At 45.9% G+C, this 20,137-nt stretch overlaps 1 protein-coding gene across 2 annotated transcripts in view; it reads left to right on the top strand.

The window, feature by feature from the left end:
- elmod3 (ELMO/CED-12 domain containing 3) overlaps positions 1-19,780 on the top strand; it is a 35,097-nt gene extending 15,317 nt beyond the window's left edge. For both annotated transcript variants that reach the window (XM_070866039.1, XM_070866040.1), the window contains exons 7-14: positions 3,465-3,488; positions 4,006-4,094; positions 6,463-6,586; positions 7,099-7,221; positions 8,201-8,331; positions 12,072-12,148; positions 13,343-13,470; positions 14,332-19,780. In XM_070866039.1, the coding sequence (XP_070722140.1) occupies positions 3,465-3,488; positions 4,006-4,094; positions 6,463-6,586; positions 7,099-7,221; positions 8,201-8,331; positions 12,072-12,148; positions 13,343-13,470; positions 14,332-14,561 (926 nt within the window). In that variant the 3' untranslated portion in view covers positions 14,562-19,780. The remainder of the gene's footprint in view (positions 1-3,464; positions 3,489-4,005; positions 4,095-6,462; positions 6,587-7,098; positions 7,222-8,200; positions 8,332-12,071; positions 12,149-13,342; positions 13,471-14,331) is intronic.
- Positions 19,781-20,137: the final 357 nt, after the last annotated feature.

The following is a 20,137-nucleotide window of genomic DNA, read 5'->3' as shown; positions in this document are numbered from 1 at the left end:
TCTGGGGTAAAGAATTCCAGAGATTCACAACCCTCTGAATGAACAAGTTCCTACTCATTTCTGTCTTAAATGGCCGACCCCTTGTCCCCTAGTTCTAAACTCTCCAGCCAGGGGAAAGGACCTCTCAGCATCTACCCTGCCAACCCGCCCCTCAGAATCATATATGTTTCAATGAGATACTTATGATCTCAGAGGTGACAGATGTGTCAGAGAGCCAATCATGTCTCTCGTCACACGGTGTGATGCTAAAGAAGAGGTAACAAGAGGAACCTTGAGCAGGGATGAACTCAAATGTTCAGAGTTAATCGAGGTCCCAGTTACAGTTCAGCAGCAAGAAGTGTTGGGTTATTTATGAAGCTGAGAGAATCCACTGGGGAGAGGTGGGGCCACTCCCAGCAGCATTCTGCGTGTCGGCTCAGCTCCAGGATTGCATTAGCAGCTTCTGTTCATTTCCAGTCTTTTTCTAAATGAGGTCCGTTTTACACAGTACAGTTATGAGTGGAAAAAATAGGGTAGACGGGTAGGGTCAGTCTATGAATTATTCTTCAACAAACAGGAAATTCATGTGGGGACCGCTCCTTTTATTGACTACAAACCCAACTCATTAACAAAATGGTTTGTTTTCTGTTTGCTTTATTGACCATTTAACTGATTCAGCTTTGCACAGGTATCACATTTACACATGGTTGCAGAGTCAGTGAAGTTGTCACCTCATCAGTCCAGTATCACAGTGGACCGATTCCACTTCGAGGAACTGCATGACAACATTTCTTTCAGTGAAACTTGGCTCCTTTCAGTGTTTGGATATGCACTTTTTTCCTGCTTAACCAAACTGACGGAGTACAAGTGCCTGTGGAATGAATATTTACTTTCTCCGTCTTGCACGCTTTTAGAATAGAAAAAGCTCACATTACACATATGGTCCACAGAATGGAGGGAAATTCAGAGAAAAACAAACAGCCAGTTTAGGAATGATGGGGACTACAGCACACACACTCAGGCCAGACACACAAGCAAAGAAAATACAGGTTGTACCTCTCTAGTCCGGGACTCTTTCATCCGGAAACATCCGTGGTTCGGCATTAGCTGGGCCTGTGAGAGAGGAGCGTTTTAAAAAAAATTTTGAACGGCTGCAATAGCTGATCAGTCAGTGTGTTCGGCGATCGGCTGGGAGTATTTGTCAGCCGGTGAGTGTGTGCGCGGGTGCTGAGGGAACCATCCACAGGCTGCCGTGGCACGTACTCACACAGACAGGAGCCCGGGCGCTGTCCACCGGTACCGGTATGCGAGACCTCCCGTGGTTCGGGAAATTCTCTGTTCCAGCACCGGTCAGGTCCCGAGAGTGCCGGACTGCAGAGGTACAACTGTATATGGGCTGGATTTTCTAGGGGTTTGCGACATTGGTTTTCGCCGCGTTTTGACCCTCCACGGCGAAAACCCGGTCAGAAAGCCCGGGCGAGATCCTTGGCTCCTTGTTTGCAGCGGTGATGGGACGTACCGCCGGGGAGAGCTGCGCCGGACGTGTAACAACGCAGATTGCGTTACCGTCCGTGTTTCGGCACTCTCCCGACCATACGTCGCGCCCAGAACAGCGACAGGTCAAACCTGTTGGTGCAGCCCTGCTAGCAGCGGTAAGTTAGAAAATATGCAAGAAAGGTAAATTAAAGTTTTTATTACTTAATTTTTTTGTAGCGATTAGTTGGTTAAGGGTCTTGGTAATGTTTTTTGAATTCCCCCTCCGCCCCCCCCCTCCCAAGGCTTATCTCGCAGCACAAATGACCCCGCACTAAAGTTGGCGAAACTCGGGTTTTGCGCCACGAATAATCGTGAAATGCCTCCCTTGCAGACCCCAAGGCTGAAAGTTCAGCCTAAAATTGGTAGCACAGCAAAAAGGGTAATTTTCACGTATCGCTACCGTTTTTGCCCAAAAACCCTGAAAGCTGAAAATCCAGCCCTATGGATTGCAAGATTTGGAATTACGTGATTCAGGCCCTTCGACTGATGTCTGCACCCAGGAGACCACATTATTGACTGTTGGATACATAAGAACATAAGAATTAGGAACAGGAGTAGGCCATCTAGCCCCTCGAGCCTGCTACGCCATTCAACAAGTTCATGGCTGATCTGTTTCTATAAGATCACCCCTCATCCTTCTGAACTCCAACGAGTAAAGACCCAGTCTACTCAATCTATCATCATAAGGTAACCCCCTCATCTCCGGAATCAACCTTGTGAATCGTCTCTGTACCCCCTCCAAAGCCAGTATATCATTCCTTAAGTAAGGCGATCAAAACTGCACGCAGTACTCCAGGTGCGGCCTCACCAATACCCTGTACAGTTACAGAAGGACCTACCTACTTTTGTACTCCTTCCCTCTCGCAATGAAGGCCAACATTCCATTCGCCTTCCCGATTACCTGCTGCACCTGCAAACTAACTTTTTGGGATTCACGTACAAGGACCCCCAGGTCCCTCTGCACCGCAGCATGTTGTAATTTCTCCCCATTCAAATAGTATTCCCTTTTTTTGTTTTTTTTCCCAAGGTGGATGACCTCACACTTTCCAACATTGTATTCCATCTGCCAAACCTTAGCCCATTCGCTTAACCTATCTAAATCTCTTTGCAGCCTCTCTGTGTCCTCTACACAACCCGCTTTCCCACTAATCTTTGTGTCGTCTGCAATACAGATATCCCAGCCAGTAGGCTGCAGTGGCTCCCACTTAAATTGGAAGTCGAGGATTCGCTGTTGCCCGCTGAGTCCGCCCCCGAGAGGCACAGGGGAAGTTCCCCATCCGTGACGTCGCAGAATGGATGTTGCCTCTTTTTGAGTTCCACATGCTTCTTGTCCCTCACGGGTTCTTGCCTGTACCGTGGTCTCTTGGGTGCAGAAATGTTGGGCAGTTCTTAGAAGTGGGAACAGTCCACTGTGATACTGGACTGATGAGGCGTCAACCTCCATTCAGTGGACCATATCGCCTGTACCACATCTGTACTGCATTGGGAGAGGGTAGGTGGTACAGGCCGCTAATGACGCTGCTTATAGCAGGCTACTAGGTGGCATATGTGACTGGCCTGATAGAGACTCCCTTTCCAGTTGCTCTCCTTACAGTGGGGCTGAGATCAGAACCTCAGTGGAGTGGGGAGCAAAGCTGCATGGTGCCACTGAATGGGGTCTGATGGGATCAATGCTGGTCTAATGGGCTGTGCCACCTTCCTGTGCTCGGGCCTTGCACTGCAAGGTTACTGGAAGCTAGAAATGCTGTGATGGGGATCTGTTATTTGTGTGATCATACTATTCGTTTGTAGATTCTGCTCAAATTTCCCACACTCTCGCATATTGAATGGGAGATGGTGAGAGAGGATAAAAGACAATAAATGGGAAAGTTCAATACATGAATTGAATGGGCGAAGTTCTGTGCAGTTGCTTCTACTCTGACCGTCTGAGTGATGTTCTTTTCTTTCAGGGTTTCCGTTGGAGGAACGGGGAGGTAAGGATTTCTCTGCATAGCCGCACACTGTTTTACGTTGGGCGTTTACGTTAATGACTTTCAACATTCTGAGTCCGCGATCACTCAAATTGGAAAAGCAAAATACCGCAGCAACATGCCAAGCACACCTGGGAACGCAACGTAGCTCGTTCTGCAATATTCCCCAGTTAAAATAGCGCGGCACACACGGAAGAATGTCCCAATACAATTGGCAACATGCCCCTGCACCCTAGCAACACAGCGCAGGAACCTACCCAAATTCTCCGGCAAAAGACTGGCTTGAGAAATGAATGGAGCAGTGCTGCTCGAGTAAGTTAACTTGGCTACATTGTCAATCTCACGCAGTGTTCCACAGTGGACCAAACAAGCTGCCATTACACCCGCTGCGAACACACTTCTAAACCTTGAGGTTAAACTGAACCTGATGGGAAAGTTTGAGATTTTGTCTCGTTTGTGTGAAAGATCACCTGTAGGTTAGTGGCACTTACAGCCCTCCATATGTGCTGTTCCCTTCTAGGTCCAAATGACATAACTGGATGCACCCCGCTCATCTCCTTTAATGAAGCACTTCAGCATTTTCAAACGGCTGATCTCTATGAGTACAGGGTAAGCACAACGAGAGAGAAGGAAATCAAGTGCACAACACTCAGTGGTTCAGTTTGATGGTTTGTTTAACTAAGAAAATTACTTTTCAAAATGTCTCTTGCAGATTTTGCCTCAAACCTTTTTATAAGCTCTGGTTTCTTCCTTATCTTATACTAAGCTTCCGCCAAGCTCCATGATCTTTATTACACTGCAGTCAAATCTCTTCATATCAACTACGATCCATTGATGGGATCAAGGCTCTTTATGGGGCATAGTAACTAGTGGAATTGTGCAGGGATCTGTTCTGAGGCCATTGCTGTTTGCAGTTTATAATTGTCACTGAGGAGGGTAGTTCTGGTAGTATAATATTTGCTGATGGAACCAAGCTACATATAAAGAAATAAATAATTGCATTTATATATTGCCTGTCATGACTTCAGGCCGTTCCAAAGTGTTTCACAGCCAATGAAGTACTTTTGAAGTGTAGTCACTTTGTAATGTAGGGAAATGCACCAGCCAATTGGTGCAATGCAAGCTCCCACAAACAGAAATATCAAAATGACTAGATAATCTGTTTTAATTATGCTGGTTGAGGGATAAGTGGCCAGGACACTTGGAGACTCCCCTGCTCTTCTTCCAGTAGTGCCTTGAAATCTTTTCTGTCCACCCGAGAGAGCAGACGCCTCATCTGAAAGGCCTCACCTCCCTCAGCACTGCACTGAAATGTCAGCCTAGATATTTCAGGCATTTGTGTGTAACAAAGAAGTCAACAAATTAGGTGGGCAGCCAAGGAACGGTAGCTTAATTTTGATGTATATAAGTAAAAAGATATGCAAATAAACTTCAAAGGACGTTGATATCTTGAAGAGGCGTTATAGAAGGATAAGAAGGATGACTCCAGGATGTAAGAAACTATACAGACTGACAAAATACACTTGTCCTAAATGAGAGATTGAGAGAGCATGTGATCCAGGTTTGACTAATACTGAATCTTTTTTTAATGGGACTAAAAGTAGAAAAGTTACCTGGTCCAGATAATATGTACCCAGAATATAGAAGGAGACTGGGAGGAAAAAGTACAGACATTAACCCTAATTTGCAAAACATCTTTAGAAATGAGAATTATGGCAAAAGACTGCAGGGTGGCAAATGTTACACCCCTGTTCAAGAAAGGAGCAAGGAATAAGCCAGCAAATTAAACGCTAGTTAATCTTTTCTAAACTCCAATTTTAGAGCTATAGAAGATTGCAGCACAGAAGAGGGCCATTTGGTCCATCAGGTCCCTGGACCTCTTTTTTCCCTCATTTATATGGACAACTTGGCCATAGCAAAAAGAGGAAAGATCTTAAAAGTTTGCTGCTGATACCAAATTAGGGCATAGCAGACTCATGAGGAAGACTATTTGAGTAGTGGTGTGCTCCAGGGATCTAGAACATAAGAACTGGGAGCAGGAGTAGGCCATACGGCCCCTCGAGCCTGCTCCGCCATTCAATAAGATCATGGCTGATCTTCGACCTCAACTCCACTTTGTAGTGTGAGGAAGAATGCAGGAGACAGCAGCAGGACATAGTGGGGTGGGCAGATAGGTGGCAGATGCAGTTCATTGCAGAGAAATAGGAAGTAGAATGTTTGGGGAAAAGGTAATGAAAGGAAGAGCTATCACTGGCACCGACTTGATGGGCTAAATGGCCTCCTTCTTGGCTGCAATTTTTATGATTCTAAGAGCCCAGGTGATGTAGATATAAGCAGATTGTTTAGCTCCATTTGAGGTCACAAAACTAGGCATGCAATAAAAAAAGCGAACAGACCTCAAACAGACTTCGACTGAGGTTAGTTTTCTGCCCAGGGAATACGATGCACAGTGTTTGAGATTGATCTGCAGCTGCAGCAGGTATTGCTGGGTTCATTAACTGCTTTATAAAGGAACTGGACGAATATGTGATTAAGAACCAACTAAAGCTGATCAGGATAAGTTCAGGCAATGGTGATCGAATACTGCATGGAACTTGGTTCCTCCTGTGTTGGAAATGTTACCTGTGCAATGCAAATGATTAACACTGTAGTTTCTAATGTCAGACTGATGCCCTAGAGATACTCCTCCTCCAGGGGAGAATGCTCAAATGCGCAACAGATTCGGAGGTCTTTTTGTGGGGGGGGGAAATGGTCCACATGTGAGCGGGTCTAAGTCTTGAGGAGGCTGCTCCAGATCTTAGCTATTTGCAAGCTCAAGGGCAGGTTGTTTCCCGATGTGTTGGCATCTGGGACTTGACATTGGGATGTTTCAGTGCGACAGAGTGTGTGGGCTAAAGGGCAGATGTTCCAAATATGGCAGGATCTGTCGGCTCAGTGGAGATCTGATAGAGCCTGGCGTTTTTCTTTCTACTTACAGAAGAACATCCAGCCGACCGTGCGGAGGACAGGGTTTTCTGCCATCACTCATTTTCTCTTCGGCCCTCCGCGGTTGCACAAGGAGTTGCAGGAGGAGCGGGACCTGGTGTTTGCGATTGGCCAGTGTGAGTATGGCAAGCAATCTGAAGTAAGACTGGACATTGCATCAGTAGATTCCAGTGTGAAGCATATATGAGATGTGAGTGTTTTACACTTGAAGAAGGGGCTAGCACTCAACAAGCTATTCATTTTATTTTCTGCCTCGAAACTTTCTATCACGCAGAAGCTGTCATTTGTATTAAATTTTGCTTGCACTCCATAGTAACGTGCTGTATAAACATCTTATGAGTCACTTTAATGAGCTGGCTGTGTGGGTGTCCAGCACTGGGTTAGTAGATATAACTGGGTATCCAGCTGTGGAATGACAGGGTGGCTCATATCATAGGATGGTTCAAGAAGCACAGATTTTAATGAAATAATGTACTTTTGTTCACAGGATCATTTGTTATACAACGTAAGTATCCTGGGGTTGAAACTGTTACTGATAGGTTTGTGGAACAGAACTTCTAATGAAGGACAAAATTCACCTAGCAGCACATTAAGTTGTACAAGATGTTGATGTGTTTTTTTGGTGCAGGCTCGCTGGACAACGAACAGAAAGTTCACATTCGAGTTTTGCAGACAATTTACAAGAAACTGACTGGGGCAAAATTTGACTGCGCACGATATGGGTCACATTGGGAACAATTGGGATTTCAAGGTAAAAGCAAGGAAACATTCTGCTTCACAGTTAGTGCATGCAACTGTGTTCCCAGTACGATTCGGGCTGGGGTTTAACAGGAAATGTTATCACTGTTATACTAAGGGTGGGATATATAACAGTTAGAATTGGCAGCAATATACTGTTGATGGGATGTCCAAGAGAGAGACTGTTCAGTCGGCAGTATTATACTGAGAATGGGTGTGCAACAGAGTGTATAGTTGGCAGTATTAAGTGTGTGAACGTGTAATAGTGTGTTATAACAGAGTGTTACACTGAGGTTGAGCTATGTAACAGCGAGAGTGTTATAAATGGCAGCGTTAAGTGTGGATATGTAACAGAGTGTTATAACAGTGTTATACTGAAGTTGGGTATGTTACATTGGCTGTGTTATATGAGGGTGGGTGTGCTGTATCTATAAAAATCAGAGAATAGTACAGCTCAGAAGGAGGCCATTTGGCCCATCGAATCTGCGGCAGCTCTTTTGAAGAGCTATCCAGTTAGTCCCACTTCCCCGCTCTTTCCCCTTATCCCTGCAATTCTTTTCTCCTTCAAGTATTTATCCAATTCACTTTCGAAGGCTGCTATTGAATCTGTATCCACCGCTCTATCAGGCAGTGCATTCCAAATCCTAACCACTCATTCTGTAAAAAAGCTTTTTCTCGTGTCGCCTCTGGTTCTTTTGCCAATCACCTTAATTTTGTGATTTCTGGCTATCGATCCTTCAGCCATTGGAAACAGTTTCTGTTTATTTACACTAACTAAACCATTCAATGATTTTAAACCCATCGATCAAATCTCCTCTTAGTCTTCTCTGCTCTAAGGAGAACAACCCCAGCTTCTCCAGTCTGTAATTTCTTCACAAACTATGCCTTACAAATAACAGTTGCTTTCATAAGGATGTGTTTGTGAACTAGCAAGGCACTATGGTGAAGAAGTTTGTCTCCTGCTTTTGCCTGTGTTTTTTGTGCTTTACCAGGTACAGATCCAGGGACTGACCTGCGTGGGACAGGCTTCCTCGGCCTGATGCACGCGTTGTATATAGTGATGGACCTGCAGACTCTACCTTTGGCTCGTGATATTTACAAACTCTCACAGCACCCGACACAAGTTAGTCAACACTGTCAGATTTTAACTTGATTTAAAATTCAAACGATAAGAGTAAGGCCTGCTTCTATATTCTGAGACAAGCTTAATAAATGGAATTTATGAGAGAAACTTTGTCAACAGAGTAAAAAAAAAGATCAAGTTACAATTTGAAAGAAAATGACGTTAAAGAATGTTAAATAATGTCAGATTCTGCACTAACATAAAACCCGAAAATGCTGGACATCGCAGCGGGTCAGACAGCATCTGCGGAGAGAGAAACAGAGTTAGCGTTTTGGGTCGATGACCCTTCGTCAGAACTGGCAAAAGTTCGAAATGTAACAGATTCTTAAAGAAGTGCAGGGGCAGGGAAAGGGGGAGGGGAGGACAGAACAAAAGGGAAGGTCTGTGATAGGGTGGAAGGCAGGAGAGATTTGAGAGACAAAAGGGACGATTGGCCAAATTGAGATGGTAATGGCACAAGTTAGGAAACAAAAGATGAGCCTAGATAGGGTGTGAATGGCAGAATAATTACCAGCTGCCATGGGAAACAGAGAAAAAAATAAAATAAAAAGGGAGGGGGGTTGTGGGGAGGTTGTAAAGAAAATAGGGAAGAAAGGGAACAGATTCTGCATGTGTGACGCACTGAAGCTTCAGAATGCTGCACAAGGATTAGTGGCTGTGGGTTCCCATACCGCGAGTTCTTAATCTTTGCTATGCCGCTGTGCAGAGGCTCAGTGCTTCCTTACAGAGAGGGAGGGGGAGGAATCGAGGGCTGTTCAGCCCCAACCACAATATTGCGGTCTTACAATATTGGTGGCCACTGGATGCATCTGTAGCCTGTCATCCAGGCTGTTCAGCTTAGTTGGTTGAATTGGTCTTTTGGTACAGCACGATGAATGTGGTAGTTTTACACAATGGAAACTGCTTACACACAACTTTTGAATGATGAGGTTTTATACGTAAACTTGTATCAGATATGCTTTACATTTGATGCCCAAACCCTGTATCAAATGGAATAGCTGACATTAACTCTCAGTGGAAATAATCCATTATTCTACATATTATTAGCAGCCAATCGCATCTCCACTAAATTATTAAGGTGGCAGGCACCCTGACTTTTAAGAAGTTCTGGAAAGTAGTTTTACTGCCCAGTGTGGTGCTGAGTTATACTTACCGACAAGCCAACGGTTCCATTCCTGGTCTGTGGTGAGTTCGCTGATATCGGTCAGGGCAGTTGCAAAAGCTGCTGCAATTGGTCTCACTGCCCCAGACCAGGGTGGGGGAATTTAGCCAGAACTCAAATTTTTGTTCACCATCCAGGGACTCCTGCGACACAGGCGGGAAGAAGACTGTGTTCAGCTGTGATGCTCCCCATGGCTGTCATCGTCATCATCATAGGCAGTCCCTCGATCCGAGGATGACTTGCTTCCACGTCAAAAAGGTTCACAGGTGTTTCAATGATGGACCTAAAATTCCAGGTCGAACTAAATCTTGAAGGGTGGAAGATGCCTGTGCTTGGATTGTTTTTAATGTGTGGTGGCCGTTGCACACCAGCCACCACACGGGCTTGACAGAGCTAGGTCTTGGTCCAGTGGCAAGCGTTACCCAGGACGACTGGAGACCAGCTCTGCTGCATGGACCAAATGAGCACACATATCGCAGTGTGGGCTGGCCCCTACTGCCCCTGGGCCCTCGCCTCTTCTGGACCCCGAACTCACGCCTTTCCTGGGCCCCGATCACGTCCCTCTACAATCTCTCGCCGTTCCTTCGCCCGACCTCGCCGCTCCTGCTGTACCTGCCCACGCTCCAATCACCTTGGTGATGTCACTCTTCACTGCCGTTGCTCTCCTGCTCCAGCACGTGCTGCTCCCTGGAGTGGTATGCCGCCACGTTGCTCCTTCCGCTCCCCGGCCTGCTCCGATGGTGCTCGCAGGCCGGAGGGCGCACAGACTGCTGGGCTAGGCCGCCACGTTGCTCCTTCCGCTCCCCGGCCTGCTCCGATGGTGCTCGCAGGCTGAAGGGCGCACAGACTGCTGGGCTAGGCCGCCACGCTGCTCCTTCTGCTCCCCGGCCTGCTCCGATGGTGCTCGCAGGCCGGGGGGCCGCACAGACTGCTGGGCTAGGCCGCCACGCTGCTCCTTCCGCTCCCCGGCCTGCTCCGATGGTGCTCGCAGGCCGGAGGGCTGCACAGACTGCTGGGCTAGGCCGCCACGCTGCTCCTTCCGCTCCCCGGCCTGCTCCGATGGTGCTCGCAGGCCGGGGGGCCGCACAGACTGCTGGGCTAGGCCGCCACGCTGCTCCTTCCGCTCCCCGGCCTGCTCCGATGGTGTTCGCAGGCCGGAGGGCGCACAGACTGCTGGGCTAGGCCGCCACGCTGCTCCTTCCGCTCCCCGGCCTGCTCCGATGGTGCTCGCAGGCCGGAGGGCGCACAGACTGCTGGGCTAGGCCGCCACGTTGCTCCTTCCGCTCCCCGGCCTGCTCCGATGGTGCTCGCAGGCCGGAGGGCGCACAGACTGCTGGGCTAGGCCGCCACGCTGCTCCTCCCGCTCCCCGGCCTGCTCCGATGGTGCTCGCAGGCCGGGGGGCCGCATAGACTGCTGGGCTAGGCCGCCACGCTTCACCATGGTTGAATGTTCTGCCAGCATACGCTGTCTAGGCTGACATGAGGAATGACCACTTAGGTGCAGCTGTGGAGCCGAACCCCAGAAAAAGGCAGCACCTTCAGGAAAGGGGGAAGAGAAAAAGAAGGCTTTAATTCCACAGAATCTAAAAGCTAATATTATATAGCAGCTTCCTTATTTTGAAAAGTGGCTGCATTTTGATGTAGTGACTCATCTCTCATACTACAACAGCAAGTTTTATTTATATAGCGCCTTTAACATAGTAAAACGTCCCAAGGCACTTCATAGCAGTGTTATAAGACAAAACAGATACATTTGACACCGAGCCACATAAGAAGAATTAGGGCAGGTGACCTAAAGCTTGGTCAAAGAGGTAGGTTTTAAGGAGGAAAGAGAGGTGGAGAGGTTTAGGGAGGGAGTTCCAGAGCTTAGGGCCCAGGCAGCTGAAGGCACGGCTAGCCAATGGTTGAGCAATTATAATCATGGATGTTCAGGAGGGCAGAATTAAAGGAGCGCAGATATCTCGGGGAGGGGGGGAGGGGGGGAAGGTCTGGAGGAGATTACAGAAATAGGGAGGGGTGAGGCTATCGAGAGATTTGAAAACAAGGATGCACACAGGGCTGGTGTTACCAAATTATGTAAAAATCCTAAATATTGAACATTTTCTACTAGTTTAGGTTGTGCTTTTAAATGAATAAATATGAGAAGATGTATTTAATCTCATAGTAACACATATATATATATCGAATTGAACAAAAACTTCAAATGCTGGAAAACTGCAGTATAAATAGAAAATTCTACAAAAGCACAGCGGGTCTATCAGCACTTGAAGAAGAAACAAATAGTTTTTTTCTGATGAGCAGCCTACACGTAGAACATTAACCTCGTGGCTTTCTTTCAGATGATGATGGGCTTGCTGAGTATTTCCAGCATTTTCTGCTTTATAAAAAAAATTACTTATCTGTAACAGATTAAAACATGTTCACAAACCTTCTGAAGGACTTTCATTCAAACCCAAGTTGAACTTCATGTTGATGAGAGAGTTAAACTGATCCTATTGCTCGCTCAGACAATATACAATGAGTAGCTGCTCCGTAGAGTGTTTGCTTTCGCTCTGACAGTATTTTTGTTTTATTTCAGAATTTCCCTTTCTGTCTAATGTCCATTAACATCACCAGAATCACGATCCAGGCTCTGAGGGAGGAATGTCTATCCAAGTAGGTGACATAGACTGATGTCAATTTGTTCCAATCAACAGGGTAGTTAGAAGCCAGTCATTAGAAGGAAAGGAAATTACTGCTTTCAGGGAGTAGATTAAATTTTTCTTCATCCTCCACATCATTCCAAAAACACAAGCCACGGTTCAGTTAAGAGTTTACATCCTAGTATTAGTCATTTGATACTCACTATGTGTAAGGCTTTAAGGGGCGGATTTTTGGGTCTTCTGCTCTCTGCTTTTTGCTCCAAGCGGCAGCAATGGCGGTGGTGAGGTGTTCTGGCCGGGCAATCAACCTCCAGCGCCCTGCGGCGATCCTCGGGTCCGGTTTAGCGGTGGAGCGGAGCAGCACAGCTCGGAAGAGCTGTGCCAGTGTGCAATGCGTCTGGTTGCAACACCGGCGCGGGTTTTAATTTCAGCCCGACCTGTATGCCCTGCAGCACGACCCGCAGTGAATGCCTGGGAAATCAGTCGGTCCAACAATACCAACTGCAGAGAGGTAAGTAATGGATTCCTAAGGTAAGTGTGATTGTTTTTACTTTAAATTTTTTTTGCGATTTATGTTGTGGTGGCGTGGGCAATGTTTTGGGAATGTTTTTATGGGTTTTTTTCCCTTCCCCAGGCGTCTCTCGGAGCGCTCCCGGCCAGGCTCTTTAGCTCGGGAGTTTCCCATGCTAGCGCCCAGAGAGGTGTACAACGCCTCTCTTGGCACTGCGTTTCCTGACTCAGGGCCTAGCTGCCCAAACTTACCGACTGAGGCGCAAACTGATCCCAGGCGCAAAATTTACCGCCTCGCCGAGATTATCGCCCCGAAATCATCAAAGCCGAATATCCAGCCCTTGTCTTAGAGGGATTGTATTTCAGGAGGTCTCCATTGACAGTGCTCAAAGAATGAGGAAGACTACGGTGAAAATGTATCATGTGCTGTCTGCCCGCCAGGCAACAGAGGGCCTCCCTGTCTTAGAAACTAGGTGGCAAGGCAGCCAACTCCTGGAGACACAGGCAGCAGTCTCTTCCCCAGTAACACGGGTGGCAAGACGTCTGCCTGCCTGCGTGGTATGTTGGGAAGAACTGGGAACAAAGGTAAAGTTGCGATGGGAGAACATGAAAGATTTGGAGATACTATGCTCTGAAAGATCACGATTGTAACCCTGTAAATCTGGCTGTGTTGTAAGCGGTGTGTGTTTTGTGGCAGAGAATGTAACCGAAGGCAGCAGGTGATTGGAGTCCTTAATGATTTCTACGTGGCAGCATTCCTGCATCTTTATCAGATTTGGAAAACACAGCACAAAACCATCTCTGATTCAGGATTTGTTCTTAAAGGTGAGCAATTGGGAGAGAGGTACTGTTATATAAAAACATAAGAAATAGGAGCAGGACTAGGCCATTCGGCCATTCAATGAGCTCATGGCTGATCTTCAAACACAACTCCACTTTCCCGCACTATCCCCATATCCCTTGTTTCCCTTATTATCCAAATATCTACCGATCTCAGCCTTGAATATACTCAATGACTGAGCCTCCACAGCCCTCTGGGGTAGAGAATTCCAAAGATTCACCACCCTCTGAGTGAAGAAATTTCTCCTCATCTCAGTCCTAAATGGCCGACCCCTTATTCTGAGACTGTGAACCCTGGTTCTAGACTCTCCAGCCTGGGGAAACATCCTCCCTGCATCTACCCTGCCAAGCCCCTTAAGAATTTTACATATTTCAATGAGATCACTGTTCTGTGAAATCCGTTTGAACTTGTGTTGAACACTGCATTGTTACTGGGGGGGGGGGGGGGGGGGGCGGTGGAATCTTTGGATTTGCTCGCTGAATCCGATATTAAGCACTGAAAACAACACTTGTATAGGTGCAGGAAATTATTGATGGAATCAGACTGGCTGCCATGGCTCATGGGCTACATAACGTCAGAAACATAAGACTGTAAAAGATTGAGCTGCTTGTAACAGATGAGTGACAGCCTAGGCTAGGGATGAAAGGCTGCCCTCATACAAATATGAAAAATATCGTTGCCCAATCTACTCAGACAGGTTGCGCCCGAGCTAACCCCAACCAAAATGCAATGGGACTGACAGCGAACACAAGTGATTCGACATCATCACGACAATCCGTCTGAAATTCCATTTCAGCTTTCACTATAAAGTGAGTGCTTCAATTATTTTTCCTGTTTCCCTGCAGAGGTTGAACTGGTTGCCAAAAAGAATCCAAAGCAACTCCTGAAAAGGCTGGAAACATACTTGATGGAGCGTCAGAATGGAATGGTCCTGCCGGCAGACAAGGCGTCCCTAACTTCTAACTACACCACGGCCGGGATGGGACCGAAACCGACGTCTGCCGCAAACACCAAAGAGATGAACTTTATTGGCGTGTGTGAGCTGGAGCCCGAGTCCGAGGTGCGGCTGATCTGAAACTGCGTTGTGAGTGATGGAGGGCGAGAAAGCAAGATAATCAGCATCACCACGTAGCAGGGATGTGACTCTTGACTGTTTCACTATTATGGCATGCACTACACAAGTACTGGACATTATCCTACGCCGGCATAAACCATATACCACAACATCAATGCAATAGAACCCTCAGCTTTCCCTAATAACAGTGGCTTGCAAATGTGTAAATGTTGTAGGCGTGCTGTCCTAGCTCAGATATTCAATGCTGCTCTAGCTCAGACGCTCCGTTTCCAGATAATGCTAGCACACTGAAGCTTTCTGCTGCCTTTCCAAAACCGTGGCGCTAGACTCTTTGCCGGAACTGAGCACCTTACTCAGGCGAGGAGAATGTATTTGTTTCTTTTAACAGTGCTGCCGCCTGTGCTAGACATAGTTTGAACTCGACATTTTAAGTGACACTAATTAGCTTTATTTCTGAATTAGTGCTGTGAAATGACAATACAGTGAGAGCTAAAAGATTCATTCCTACTTTGTCCTTATTTCGGTTAGGGGGGCTAAATGACTCATTAAAATTCATTTCACTGACAATTATTCTTAGTTATAAAATGCTCACATAATTCATTTCTGTCGTCGTTCTGCTGAATGAGAAGATTTTCATTTCAGCACAGTTCCCTCCCCCAGCCTGATTTTTAACTTAACCACACTAAGTCAGTTGACTCTTAATGTACTTGATCTAATCAGAAGACACATGATGCCTGACTGCCCTGCATGGTCTGAGAGTCCCTGATCGGTTCTCGGTCACTGGGTTCTGTTCCGTTCACCGTTCTGCAGTACCTGTTCTGACAGTAAGTTCTGGGCCAGGAACCTACGGGAAGACTGAGCATGAGCCAGCAGAAAAATTGTTCAAACCTATGAAAGTTTGAGAGTTTTTAATTAAGCGAATGTCCAATCAGCAGCTGCAGGCGGCAGGCTAGTTACATTTAAAGAAGTAGTCCGATCTTTGAGTATTTTTGTATTATTGCATCTTATCCCTTCATATTCTTTTAAAAACACACTCCAAGGTAGCCAGACGGGCACCTTGCGTGGTGCCTTGCATTGGTTTTTAACTATTGCTGTTATTAGTATGCAGTTCCCCTCCATCAGCACTCCTTACTGATTACAGATAACCCCATGTTCGATCAGACACGTGGTAAGCAATATTCCCCCGAAGGTGCGCAGCCATGCATCAATCGTGAGGTCCCGTGCAGGCCGCTTACCAGCCACTGCCGCTGGAAGGGATACCGCTCAAGTGCAGCAGCCGCGCAGCAATTTTTAAGGGGCTGCGCACAATAATAAAAAAATTAGAGGCAACATCGGTGGTAAGACCGCCGTCCTTTGTGGTTACAGATCAGTGCTCAGTGCCAGTAATGTTGGAGCTGCCGAGAACTTTTGTGTTCATTTTTATCCTTTGTTTTAAATGACATTAAATTGGACAAGAGAGCAGGGGGTCAGTTGACCCTCTGACCAACCATACAAAGTGTATAGCGATGTTCCGGGTACTACTCCCAATGGGACTGCACTTTACTCCATCCCCCTATATGAGGTCAGCACTGCAAACTCAGCGTGTGGCAATCATAAATGCCCTACACTCTTCTCACAGATTAATGCTGTACCACCAGGTGCACGAGATGCCGTTAACTCGTGTGCAAACGTAATGGCCTAGTGATAGGCTCCCAGGTGAGTTGTAAGAATCTTTAGGATCTTTTGAATGTGCTTAAAACATTACATTCCTCGATTTTCATTCAAGAGAGATGAGTCATAAAAACATGTCCAACCAATATAGAGCAGCAAGCAATAAAGTTAATAGAACATTGAATTAAGTCGGACACTACTCTGGTCAGCCTGTACCTTGAGTACTGTGTCCGCTTCTGGTCACCGAGACATTCTAGCGCTGGAGGCAGTGCGGAGAATTAGCACAAGGTTGAACCCTAATGTCGGAGATCTGAGCTATGAGGAAAGGCTGGAGAAACTTGGGCCTTTTAGTCTTGAAAGGAAGCTTCTGAAAGGTGTTCTTAAAGGTTTGGAAGGTGGTAAATAGGCTGGAAATGGTGAAGCTAAGTTGTGAGTGTAGAACAAAGGGACACACAGCTTCAAACTAGTAAAAGGCAAATTTAGGACCGATAATCAGAAAGTGCTTCTTTACACAAAGAGTGACCAACACATGGAACGGACTCCTGTATATAGTAGTGGAGGTGAAGGCTCTCGAATCATTTAACAAACAAGTGTATGTTGCGTTGGGGGGCACTTTAGGGTAATTCTGAATGAATTATCTAATATGGACCAAATGGCCTTCCTCACCCGCAATTATCTTGTAATTGGATGTTACCTCCATTAGTTACTGAAACAGTTTTATAGAAATTGTACATATTGAAAATTGCTAGACTTTGTGGAAGCTTGTGTGTTGTGACAAAGAAGTGTACTATGCATTAGGTGTGACGGCTAAATGCACCACATTGCTTCGAGACCTAATCTTGATTAATTAAAGTAATCATTTGAAGCCAAACCATATTTATCACCGAGTGCAGCCCTCTAAGCTATGAGAAGGGGAGTTTAGACAGTGCTGTTTAATGACATCATTACTAGCTAGTTTAGCAAAAGCTTTGCTCTCTAACACCAGTAGTAATGCGCTCTTGCAGGTATCTTTTGTGAAATGTTGTGTTGCATAGTACAAGTTTTAGATTTGTGTGTGGAACTCCGAGCTGTTGATGTGATGTAACCTGAACTGCGTAGTACGTCGTGACGTCACAATATCCTGTCAAACGGAAGTGCCCGGGCAACGAGCCCAGGTATTTCCCTGGTGGATCCGAGAGGGTTTGGCATCTGCACCAGGAATGTGCTGCTGCCAATGATCTTTCCTTTATTAGAAAGACCTAGGTAGGATCTGGAATGCACGGCCCGAAAGAGCAGTGGAGGCAGACTCAGTCGTGGCTTTCAAAAGGGAATTGGATAAGTACCTGAAGGAAAACAATTGCAGGGCTACGGGGAAAGGGTGGGGGAGTGGGACTGGCTGAGGCACTCTTGCAGAGAGCCGGCATGGGTTCAATGGGCCGAATGGCCTCCTCCTGTGCTGTAACCGTTGTATGATTCTATGACCTGAGATTAAAAGAAACATTGGAAACTTGAAATGAAACCAGCAGATAATTGGAAATACACCACAGCTCCGTCAGCATCTGAAACAGAACAGTTCCTGTTTTCTGGTATGGAGCCTTTGTCACAACAGATAGGGTTGGTCAGGGAGGTGGGCCCATTTATAGGACTGACCAAAGCAAAGGGAGGGGAAGGGACAACAAGAAAACAAGAAGTTCAGGGGTGCAAATGCATTAACGCCTGCTACAAAGATGTGGCTCATCTGATTTGCTCACACTTGTGAACGGATTTTTGTTAAAAGCTGAAAAGTGCTGTTCAATGTGGACCTGCAGCATTCTTTTTTCACCCCCATAATACTCCTGTGAAGCGCCTTGGGATGTTTCACTACGTTGAAGGCGCTAGATAAATACAAACTTCTTGTTGTTGTAGGAGATGATTGGTGAGGGGGTAACCTGTTGTTTGTATTGTATGTGCCCCTGAAAGATAACAGTCTCTAATGTGGAATGTAAAAATACAAGGACTTTATTGTGTGGAAACTTGAATGATCTGAAGCATATTTTCTTGTTCATTTATGGAACTGTTGTATTATTCTCTTTTGAAACATTCAGCAGTACAATTACAACCACTGCCCCACTCCCCCTTGACCTCCAACTTCCCAAGTACTCGTTTGCCCTTCCCTATGAAGTTGTTTAGACAACTTACCCAGCTTTTGCTTTTAATAGGAAAATGTTTAAACTTTAAATACATTATAAATCCAATCTGTGCTTATGCACTAATTCATGCAAGTGTTTTATTTTTTTATTCTTTCAAAAGAGGTGGCCCTGACAAGTAGTTCTAACAGTGTCACTGGAATTAGATTCTTCTCACTCGGCTCCAGATAACCCTGTAAGACAGCGTCCTAACAAGTAGGGTGCTGCTGGCTAGACAAGCAGCAGGAAGCATACCAGTACCCTGCTTTTAGTTCGTTAAACTCCAGCAATGCGCCTGTGCACACTTGGAGGTTCCCAAGCTCAGGCTTTTGTTAAGCTGTGCCTAAACTCGCTTGAGTTATTTAGATTGTGTGTGCCCTTACAGGGAGTGAGCGTGTACTCCATGTCGGGCAAACAAACTCGACCTGTGTGGACTTTTCAGTGGTTGGGGCACTTTTAAACTCGACGACCAGTTTCTCTCCTGTGTCAGACGTCCATCTGACCATGAACAGCAATTTCGAGGGTTTCAGTCAAGTGTGATAGTGGGTCTATGACATGTTCAGAGACACATTCAGCAGTACAATTACCGGTTTTGTTCTTCCAAACTTGGGCCATGTCTGGAGAGAGGTTTTTGGGCTCCATAACACGAGGTTGAAGAGCTGGAGGGTACAGAGCTGTCATTGGCTGTGACAGGAGGGGAGCAATGAACTAACAGCAACAGCCAAGAAGCTTATCACATAAAATGGTGAAAACTGCATGGAATTTTGTGTAGGGCATTGGCACCAACGTATGCTAACACAACACTGGAATCAGCTGCACAAGAGGTTGAGAGTAGTTCGGGCAGCGCTGGGTCTAGTTACTTGAGAGTGTGGGATTTGGTTGCAGAGCCAATCTGTCGGCTTACTGCACATGTCTCAAAACCGGCCCAGGTCTGAGGTGAGGTCGGGCCAATTCGGAATTTGGGAGTTGAGCACTTGGCCAGTGTAGCGTTTAAAATTAATTTTGGATTTGAACAAGTTTGCACATGGATCCAAAGGTCCTTTAGCACACAAAATGTTCTGCAATAATCGTGCAAGAACAAGGTGTGTACTGGGAATCTGTGAAAACCTCTGAAATCCTTTTAACTGATCTTTGGGCTGTTGAGGCGATTGCAGATAATGTGACATTGTTTTGAAAGTTTGACTTTGTATTGACATGTCTCAGTTTTCCTGTAATTTTCCTTTGCACAAAGTCACAGGTTAATTGATGTTTATCTATAATCAGGATTTCACTGTAACGAGCACTGTGATTGGCTGTATTCAGGATGTAATATTAACACTGTGACTGCTTGTACTCGGGATGTCACGGTAACATAAGCACTAAACATCTTTATTTTTGCATCCATTAAATGTTATGTTTTTAAAATAAAAATGAATCTGCAGCTATTAACCGTTTCACGACCAGTAGCATTATTTCATTAAAATAAAGGAGGTTGCAAGTTGAGCATTTTTGAAATAAGACTGTCCTGTTCATGTGCCCTCTGTAATTCAATAAGTTTTATTCAGCTCAGGAAAAAATACAAAGATGTAGTTTTGTACATGCAACATGACAAATAGATGGCCAAAGATTAAATTGTGTAAATGTTATTTGACTGAGCATCAGCAGTATGATTTTTTAAAAATGAATTGTTCATGGGATGTGGGCATCGCTGGCAAAGCCAGCATTTATTGCCCATCCCTAATTGCCCTCGAGAAGGTGGTGGTGATCCGCCTTCTTGAACTGCTGCAGTCCGTGTGGTGAAGG

This window comes from Pristiophorus japonicus, chromosome 22 (assembly GCF_044704955.1).
Source record: "Pristiophorus japonicus isolate sPriJap1 chromosome 22, sPriJap1.hap1, whole genome shotgun sequence".
NCBI classification, from domain to species: domain Eukaryota; kingdom Metazoa; phylum Chordata; class Chondrichthyes; family Pristiophoridae; genus Pristiophorus; species Pristiophorus japonicus.
The sequence above is the reverse complement of the archived record's forward strand: the minus strand, read 5'-3'. Positions and strand labels throughout refer to the sequence as shown.